At 42.4% G+C, this 9,762-nt stretch overlaps 1 protein-coding gene across 6 annotated transcripts; it reads left to right on the top strand.

The window, feature by feature from the left end:
• The first annotated feature begins 16 nt into the window (after positions 1-16).
• Positions 17-8,999, top strand: ALKBH1 (alkB homolog 1, histone H2A dioxygenase). Of its 6 annotated transcripts, none has more exons than XR_014946740.1 (6): positions 17-163; positions 493-601; positions 2,618-2,780; positions 5,624-5,714; positions 6,886-7,042; positions 7,572-8,999. XR_014946740.1 is itself a non-coding variant. In XM_085549292.1 (6 exons), the coding sequence occupies exons 2-6, from the start codon at positions 581-583 to the stop codon at positions 7,987-7,989; spliced, it is 846 nt and encodes a 281-aa protein (XP_085405418.1). In that variant the 5' UTR covers positions 17-163; positions 493-580; the 3' UTR covers positions 7,990-8,999. The 6 variants fall into 6 exon arrangements, 5 of the variants coding, with proteins under 5 accessions (XP_085405418.1, XP_015720663.1, XP_085405420.1 ...); XM_085549292.1 differs by having other exon boundaries at positions 2,659-2,780; positions 6,849-7,042; XM_015865177.3 differs by having other exon boundaries at positions 6,849-7,042.
• Positions 9,000-9,762: the final 763 nt, after the last annotated feature.

Below are 9,762 nucleotides of genomic sequence, written 5' to 3'. Positions count from 1 at the left end.
GTCCGAACGCGGCGGCGCAGCCAAAATGGCGGCGGGGGCGGCAGCGGCGGCGCTGGGCCGGGAGGGCGGGGAGGACGCGTTCAGGCGGCTGTTCCGCTTCTACCGGCAGCGCGACGCCAAGGACCTGCGGGGGGTGCTGGACTTCTCCGCGCCGGGGGGGCAGGTAACGGCGTGTGCGGGGCCGGGGTCGCTGGGTGGCGCGGTGGGGCCCCGTCGGCCTGTCCCCGCCCGCCGGAGGGTCTGGACGCAGCCCTTGGGCTTTGCCAGCCTCGTCGTAGAGTCGAAGGGCCGGACGGGGCCGGGCGTGGGAGCTTTATTGAGGGTGGCGCCCCCCGATGGTGCGGAGCGGCCCGGGACCGGACGCTGCCTCGGCCCAGCGCCTCGTGCCGGGGCGACGCGAGGGGGGTTGGGGAGTGGCGGTGCTGCTTTTGAATGAGTTTTGCATCTGTTTCTTTTTCACCTCCCTTTAACAGATCTGCTTTCTTTTGCCAGGTGTTCAGATCACAGCTCAGCATTTCTTCAGTCAGTGACCAAGATGCCCGCAGGGCAGGGCTGCAGCCAGTGAGCCGCTGGAAAGCCTATGGCCTCAGTGGGTACCCAGGTAGGAGCAGACCATCCCTTGTACGAAAGAATCCATGTTGCTGTAGCCTTTGATAGAAATGCTATAGTTCTGCAGCATCAGCTCCTCCTCAACATATATCATAAGCATTAGATAAGGGACTGAAATACGGCCACTTCAGGCCTGAAGTGTGGCCTCTGTTTACTAGTGTACAGACACTGAGTATTGACCTCTTGTCCTATGCAAGGAATAGAGTAATTTCATTAGGCCGATTATTTCAAAAACTGAAATTGATATTAGACTTTCAGGTCACTTAGTAGAGTCACAGAAAGATGTCAGGTTGGATGGGACTTTTGGAGTTCTCTGCTCCATCCTCTGTGCTTTAAAGCAGGGCCAGTTTGACAGTTAGATCAGGTTGCTGAGAGCTTTGGGTGAGTTCAGTGAATCTCCAAGGACTGAGATTACTTTGTGCACTGGATCCAGTGCTCAGCTGTTCTGATTGTGATTGTGGGTTATTTTTTTTTGCCTTTTATCTAATCACAATCTGCATTGCTGTAAGTTGTAACTTGCTTCCCATAATCTTGCTATGCACCCTGGAGAAGAGTCTGGCTCCTTTCTTTGCAAGCCCCTTAAAGTAGCTTTTAGTCACATAGGCCAATGTGCAATCAGCCTTAATTGCCACAAGGGTGCACTACTGACTCAAGCTCAATTTATCCTACAGGACAAACTGGTTTTATGACTGGTTGTTCTTGTTGACATCAGCTTGTCTTATTGAGATTGAGGCTGGAGACCACTTGTGCTAAGCATAAGTTCATACTTAGTGTGCTGCAGGATTCTGCTGCTGTATGAAAACTGCATCTGCATCCTCAAGGCAGATTGTATTATCCCCAAGGAATTCCTCTTTTGCTTTTTTCACTTGGATTAACCCTTTCAAGGCCAAAAATATTGCCTTCCATGCTTGGATTTTTGTTCTCACTTCTGTGTAATTATCCCTCCATGCTTTAATTCCTTCACTAGTACTTGGAGGCGATACACCCCTATTACAGTGTAATTCATATAGGTAGAAAAGTGTTTTGAAAACTGCACATCAAAAGCTGTAGTCAGGAAGGGCAACGTTATTACTCTGTTCTATACAGAGGCCAACAGAAAGTAAATTTAATGTGTCTGGCAAAGAAACTTGTTATAATCAGACCTGTAAGGAAGCTGCCTGTAGACTGAAGGTGCAGGGAACAGACCAAAGTGAACAATAGTGTCTTACTGCTACACTGAAGGCTCATTTTCTAACCACTTAATTTAATCTTCTGAGGTCTGTGAGATATGCTGGCAGGAAGATTTTTCCATGCTTTTATTATCGCTTTATAAAGGCCACAAGGCAAACCTGTGTCCTACTGAGACACCTAGACTTTTCATCTGTTTTTATCTGTTTATCTTGATATGACCGAGAAGTTCAAAAAGACAGAATAGGGCAAAACCTTGAAACCTCCTTTTCCTTCATTCCTGCTGCATCCTTATCTTTCTTTGTATGTGAATGTGTTGGTGAGCCTCACTGCACTGACAGTCTTTGTAAGAAAGCCTTGATTCTCAAAATCAGTACAATACAGATTAATAACATCTCCTCAGCACACTCATTCATCAACACTATCAATCTTGTCTTGGAAGGAAACACCCCTGGGGTGCTGGGGAAAAAATCCAGTAAAGAATCCTGTTACCTGTTCTAATAATGGCATATCTTATGGCAAGGACTCCTTTCTGTTAAGATATGGACCAAACAGATCTATTACATCCATGCTAACCCTCTTATTTGGGCTGTTGCTTGAAATCTGCCTGAAATGCTTGGCTAAATCACTGTGCTCACTAGCTCCCTATTTGCTTTGTTTTGTTGATAAATTTCACAGCCATTGTGCAGGTCTTAACTTTTCAGACCTGTTAATAGATTTCTAAGGTGTTCTTTCAGTACCTCCAACCCTTCTCCTCTCTGATTTTATTAAAAATAGGAATATGCCTAACCATACTTTCTATCTCCCCTCCCATTCCCCCTTACTTTTTCTTTGTGGTCAGGGTTTATTTTCATACAAAACCCTTTCCTTCCGGGCTGCCAGCGTCACTGGGTGAAACAGTGTCTCAAGCTTTACACCCAGAAACCCAATGTCTGCAACTTGGACCTGCACATGGCTCCTGAGAAGACTGCTGATCTGTGGGGGCAAAGCAAGGAAAAGCTGAGGTGAGTCTCCAGAACAACCTTTGGTCAAAACTAATAGAGCCAGAAGTGCTCAGCTCTGAGAAGGCTGAATTAAAAATGGCAAGGAGAGGAAGCTGAAAAAGATTGTGTACGTGTTGGCAGTATACAGGTTGTGTCAGACATGTCAAGTTAAAGATGTATTTGTATGATGTGCAGAAGATTTCTTGTGAAATCTCTTCTTTTACATTAACAACATTATTTTCCATTGTTAATTGCTCATTTTCAATAAGGTTGTGTCATGTTCTGGAGTGACCGGATTTCCCTGCAGCTCTCATCTTCCTCTACAGCCTGTCAGGAAAATGGATGTGCTGAGATTTTTCTTAACAAAATATTCTTAACATCCATGCCAAAGCAAAGTTTGAACTTCTAAATATTCATACCTGGGAGAGATGTTAGACTGCACTTGAGTTTTCCAGACTTAGTTGGAAAAAAGTTGGGTACTGTTCCAGCTTGACAGACCTTTCCCAGCAGTACGTCCTGCATACATGGGATGATTAGAACAGAGGTTAATTTGCAGCTGAATCCAGTTCAGTTGAAAACAGCATTTGGAAGAGCAATGGCTGGCAGAAGCACCACCAGTTTTATTAAGCATTTGGCTTGGTCTTCACATCTGCAAACTGCTGTGTCTGTGCTTACCTAGGAGGAAGCAGATCAAAGCAGCCAATTTGTCTGGTATTAGGAGTGAGAGCTTTTCAGAGAGTGGGGAAACAGCATGCTTAGCTAGAAGGAGGTCTGCTTCCAAGGCTGGATACGGCTTTCATGCTTTTTATCTTTCCATCTTCTTCTTTAAGGCTTTTTAATCTTCAGGCAGATAGATACCTAAGCTTATGATGATATATCTGCTGCTTGCAGGAATCATAAAGTAGGGAGGGTTCATACAGTTCCTAGAAACATATGCTGTGCTCACCCTGCAAAGTGGAGTATTTTCTTGAAGTGCAAAGGACACGAGTCCCTGTGAGGGATATATATGTGTGTATATGCAAGAAAAAGGTTGGGGGGATTTTACAGATGGAATCATTCATCAGCAAATAAAGGAAAAAAAAAAGAAAAGAAAAGAATGATTCAGAGCATCTCCCCACATAATCTTCAGTCTTGCTCTGTTTCTAACGTAGCTTAACCTGAACTTCTCAGTGTCTTCTTGCAGGAGCACCTGTGCTACAAGCTTAGGAACTCATTGTTTCCAAATACGTAATGCTCCTGACTTTCCCCTTCTAAACAACCACGTATGAAATCACATGTAAAATAATAAATTCTGGGAACCCATGCCTTCTGAGCTAGTGTTCCTGTTCTGTGTGAGTGTTAACGCAATAGCTAAAGGAGATGAAGGGCACTTTCAAAAGGCAGGTGCTAAAAGTGTTTAATTATGAGCATTAACTTATTGTTTGGGAGATGCAGAGGAATAAGTTGTGGCCTCTCAATTTTCTAAATGTTGTTACTTGTTAGTAGGCTCCATAAATGGTTCCAAGCAACATGTAGTTGATACTTACTGTGTGGCTGCATTATGGCAATTACAGTTGCTATTAACCTGTGACAAAGAAACTGGAAAGTGACTTTCTTTCAATATTCAGTGAGCTATGAAAACATCACTACAGGTAAAGAAACTGGCTTTTAGCTCTTGTTCATGGTTTAGCTTATGAGCTACTAATACTGAAGATCAGTAAAGTGAGGGCAGAAACAAGCTGTGCATCCAGATGAAATGCACATTGAATGCACATGCTTGGCTGACACTTGACCATGGCAGCACAGATACTATTAATTCACTTTGGTAAAGGAGATCATGCCTTGCTGAACTAATGAGGCTATAAATGAGAGCCAACCATCTGGTGCTACTGTTCTGTTCTGTCTCCTTTTCCCTACCTTCTTTACTGTATCTCATGACTAAACATGAGAAAAGAAACTGAAATTGCTGGCAAAAGTGGACTAGAAGATATATGTGTACCTTCTTTTTTGTATTTATCACTAGCATGCTTCTGTCTGACTTACTACAGTAGTACTCTTGGATGTAAGTTTGTTAGGATTTATCTTTAAGCCATAGTAAAAGCCCATCCCCGAGGTCTCTCCCTGCCTTCCATGTCTCCAAGCAAGAAGGGTAAATTGTTGTGAGGTCACTGCATTAAGGTTGTCACTTGAGGAAAACAGTTCTGGTATGCATTATGCTGCTCTTTCCTTAAAAATAATAATAATAAATCCAGTGTACTTTCTATCCTGTGTGACATCCTGAATAGAAAACACCCATAGTCAAGATTCCTTGACATTACAAGATGCATATATTCATATCTAAAGCCACCTTACAGAGCTAATTCATCCTAAGCACTTCATGTAAAAGTACCAAGCAGTAGAACTCACGGCTTTTTGCTTAGGAGGGTGTTTAACAGCTTCATGTGTTTCACTGTCAGCTTACACATTTTTCTTTCTTGTAGTTTTCCACTAAGTGCCTGGAATAGTTCATTCTTGTTTTTTACCTCTTTACAGATTCAGCTGCACAAATAGTACGTGCTTAATTCTGACTTATAAGTCTGTGCCAGTTCACTGCATCATCTCTGTCTGATATCCCAGCATAGGTACCAGAGAACAAATACAACAGCAATTGGCAGCAGACTCCACAACTTGTGCAGATGCATGAACAGAATTTTCAGTTCTGAAATTCAGTTTGGAAACAGAAATTTCAACAACAAACAGTGACACAAAAGTAAAATAAAAGTTTAGCATTGATGGTTTTAAGAGGCTCGTGTGGATGAATGAATCTCATTACTGCATGCTATAGTGCCATGAAATCTCTCAGAAATTAAGAGTGTATCCCATTTCTTTCAATTTTGTCTTTGCAGAAGGAAAGGTTCCAGTAAATGTGAGCCCAGAAGCTTACTGGAGAAGCTGCGCTGGGTGACCCTGGGTTACCATTACAATTGGGATACCAAGGTATTGCAATTTAATTCTTTTCCTTTTCTCCAATGTAAGTACTCAGAATGGCAGACACAAAGAGGGTATTATGGAACAAAGTTCAGTAAGGTTCATAGGATCCTACGCAACAGTCTCAAGGAAGGGCTGTAACACACTGTACTCCTAAGAACATTTTAATCTTTTTGGATTCACTAAGGATGAATTGACAGCAAAAGCCCATTGCTGCCTTCTTTGCTTCAAAATGTGACGCAGGAGTGTATGCTTTGCTCTAGACCTGTGACTCCATTTCAGGATAAGTGAGCATTTTTCTAAAAGGGACAGTATCAAGAGCACTTAGAGCAAGATTGACCTTTCGTGCTCAAAGACAGGTACTCCTGAGAGAGGCTGCTCCTCAATGGAGGGGTGAGAGCAGGAAGAGTCTGCTTAGGATGTGACTTTGAACTTAGAATCTGAACCAGTATAGCACAGTCTCACCAAATAACAGCTATTTTGGGGCTCCTCAAAATCATGGAGACATGAATAAACTTGTTCAGCAGATTGAGTCAGATAGAGGCAGAGAAAGGACAGCAGGGTGATTATGTATAATCTATCAGTATATTACAGATACTTAACCAAATCAGTTTGCAGCCTTGTATTTACCGGATCAGCATATTATTTTGAGGCCTTAAGAAAACTTGATTACTCCCTTTCACTCTTGTCAGTCAAAATCACTTGAGGAAGAGAGGAAAAAGTGGGTTTGCTATTGATGCCTGTCTGTCTTATCCTTCAAAGAAGGAGCAAAGATGTTTGTTTCAGAGCTCTGAAATGAGCTCTGTTGGCAAGATACAGATCTCTCCATTAGCAGAATTAGGTGGTGACTGAATGACCTGAGGTAGATCCTCAGGATGTTGGTATTAATATACCAACTTAAAGTTTAATTATAATGTTCAACTCCGTGATTAAAATGAAAAACTGTTAATTCAGGCAAGTTTAGCATAGGATTTGAGGAAAACTTCATTCATTATGCCTATGTTGTAGTCCTTCTTTATGACTATCAGCCAGACTTCTGAGATACACTTCATTGTTTGTTTCTGGTTGCATTTGCTGTTCTGATGTTCTAGGTTTGCTCTTTTTCTGTTTTTGTTTTGTTTTTTTTCACTTTCCTTCCTCCAGAAATACTCAGCAAATCACCACACTCCTTTCCCCTCAGACCTTGCATTCTTGTCAGAACAAGTGGCTGCAGCCTGTGGATTCCGGGGTTTCCAAGCCCAAGCAGGGATCTTGAACTATTATCACTTTGATTCTTCACTGGGAATTCATGTGGATGAGTCTGAATTAGACCATTCTCGTCCCCTTTTATCATTCAGGTGAGTCCATTTAAGTGTTATTGAAGGTGTGATGGATTTATTTATTTATATTCACCATGATCACATATGGTTATAGGAAGTTAGTATGATGTATTTAGCTAATTGAGCATATAATCTTTATTCTCTGAAGACCCGAACATTAGGAAGGTGTAGCTCAGGGACAGAGATTTCTTGAAAACTGCTTGAATGGTACAGATGTGGCATCTCAGTGGAATTGCTCTCAGTACAGGGCACAGTTTTGTTCTAAGGCAGCAGTGGCAACTTGAGTACTAAGCAGAAAGCATGAAATACCTCAGCAGAACATCAGAACTGGGCAGAGCAACTGCTCACACTGTGTCTAAAGTAAATTAGTCCTCTTCATCTGTTTTCCATGTTCTAACAAGGAGTCATTGGCATTTTTGGTTTAATTTGTTTTTGTTGTAGTTTTCCAAAGAAATACAGTTGCTGCTAATATTTGCCTATAGTACATATAATTTTCTCTACCTTGATTTGTTTTCTTTTCTCTTTTTTATCTTTATACCATCTTTAGTTTTGGACAGTCTTCTATATTTTTACTTGGGGGCCTGAAGCGGGAAGAGGCCCCAACAGCGATGTTCATGCACAGCGGGGATATCATGGTGATGTCTGGCTTCAGCCGTCTGCTGTACCATGCTGTCCCCCGTGTCCTTCCCAACCCTGAAGGGACAGCTTTGCCTTCATGCCTCGACCAAGCACTTTCTTCAGACCTTCCTGTTGGCTCAGTCATTGAGCAAAGCTCTGATGAGGATTGGCAAGTCTGTGCTAAGTACTTGCAGTCTTCCCGTATCAACATGACTATTCGACAGGTGTTGGCTGAGGGTCAGAAATTTCCAGAGGAGTCTGGGACAGAGAGTCGGACACCATCTGAAGACAGTCACCATCAGGAGAACAGCAGAGCCAAGAGACATAAACCAGATTTTGACAGCTGAGACCTGAAGATTGTGGTAACGTGGACTGAATGGACAACCTCAGTTGCACTAGAAGTCTTTGTCTGTACAGGCATTAAGAAACAACTGCAGAATAAAAGCAGTCCTTGCTGCTTTAAGGAAGAGGTTGGGGTTGGGATGAAGAAATAAAACAGGAAAGAAGGATAAATATAGGACTGAGACTCAGAAGATGAACTTCATTGTGGGCATTTATTATACTTGGTTCCTTTTATGATGTATTCCCTGCAACTTTCTGACCTGTTTATCAGAACCATAAGCTGGGTTCAGTTATGTTTGTAAATTATTTTGAAATAATTGGGCAGAAAGTGCTGGAAAATGATACCACTGCTGTTTATTAAAGAAGCTAATCAGGCTAGTAAAGCTCAGCTGGAGTGCAATAACAAATGCGAGGAAAAGTAGGTTGCTATGAAACCTACCTGCAGCATTTCCAAGAGAATTACTTCTACTGCAAAAACTGGTTCAGTGATCAGAAACTAGCAGCTCCCTTGAGCAACACGTGGTAAGCTTGTTCTAGCCTTGTGCTCTCCTGCCTGCTTGCAGCCCCTCAGCTGCAACAGAAAATGATCTGGAGTGGATCTGGACTTCTTGCATACCTCAGCTTTTAAAGGGAAACGACATGGGGCGATATTAGAATACCAGCTGAGTATGTCCTAAACCCCCATTCTTTCACAACTGCCTCCTTTAAGTGCCTGCAGCTGAGGGTCCTGCAGCCTCAAGCTGGCTTCTGTAAGTTACAGAATGTCTTTCAAGTAAAAGCAATGAAGTTGTAGACTGAGTACATAAAAAAGAAAATTATCAGTGAGTATCTCTGTTGCCAAAGATAAATACACTGAAACAAAGAAAAGTACTGGCTTTTGTTCTCCCTCTCCTTAAGACTCAGACCTTCCTATCGGCTTTTTAATGCGGTTTTAATTGTCGGAGTGGAATGCTCTGTCTGTAGGGTATTTTGTTGCACTTTCCAATGAATAAACTTACTCAGCTTTTAAATTAAAGATCTCTATCAGTTTGGGGCTTTTTTCTTTTTCCTTTTCTTTTTCTCCCTGTTAGTTATTTCAATGTATTGTTCATGCTGCTGCATCCCTTGTACTGTTTCCTCCAGGCATCTATTAGATCTATTGCTCTGCCATCTGCCAGCTCTGGCAGAGAAGCCCTACGTGTATGTCTGCAAGGCCTCTTTGCTTAAAAGCTCTTTTGGGCATGTCGGGTAGTATCTGAGGGGTGCGGCCTGTGGTACCCAAGTCCAATTTAGTGTGTATATGGCATCTTTTCCTCACAGGGGTAAGTGTGTTTGATCTGCTTATTTCACTGCAGGTAATTATTTGTGTGTGCATCTGTGCAGTTAATTCCATATACAATACTGCAGTGAATTCCAGTAATTTAATGATCAAAATAATCAGATACAGTGTTTATTATCTCACAAGTTCTGTGCCAGAAGGGTGTCTTTTCCTGTGGGTTTGGTGTAGTTACAGTTAAGCCCTAGAAGAGTGCATACTGTTACGGAGACAGGTTACAATATGACCAGAAGATAAATGTTAACTGTCTGGGTAGGTCTCAGAGAGCAGCGGAACTCCTTTAGTGGCTCCTGTAGGTGGGCACAGGGAAAGGAATGCTCATCTCCCTTACAGTGAGAAGGCAAACTGTGTTCTTAACTCAGGAAAAAAAGCAAAAAATCTACCTATACCCTTATCACCAAAGCTTAGATCTAAGATCTGGGCAGTTAAAAACCAAACGACTGTAGCAGGCTGAGGTTGAACT

Source organism: Coturnix japonica, chromosome 5, assembly GCF_054131305.1.
Source record: "Coturnix japonica strain WE chromosome 5, WE-NBRP24, whole genome shotgun sequence".
NCBI classification, from domain to species: domain Eukaryota; kingdom Metazoa; phylum Chordata; class Aves; order Galliformes; family Phasianidae; genus Coturnix; species Coturnix japonica.
Note: the sequence above shows the minus strand (reverse complement) of the source record. Positions and strands in the feature narration are given on the sequence as shown.

Bases quoted from the DNA above. Each gene is read 5' to 3' on its own strand.
- ALKBH1 (XM_085549294.1), top strand. From the start codon at position 26: ATGGCGGCGGGGGCGGCAGCGGCGGCGCTGGGCCGGGAGGGCGGGGAG. The intron at 602-2,617 runs GTAGGAGCAGAC...CTTTGTGGTCAG, and splicing joins TGGCCTCAGTGGGTACCCAG to GGTTTATTTTCATACAAAAC. The intron at 7,043-7,571 runs GTGAGTCCATTT...TACCATCTTTAG, and splicing joins CGTCCCCTTTTATCATTCAG to TTTTGGACAGTCTTCTATAT.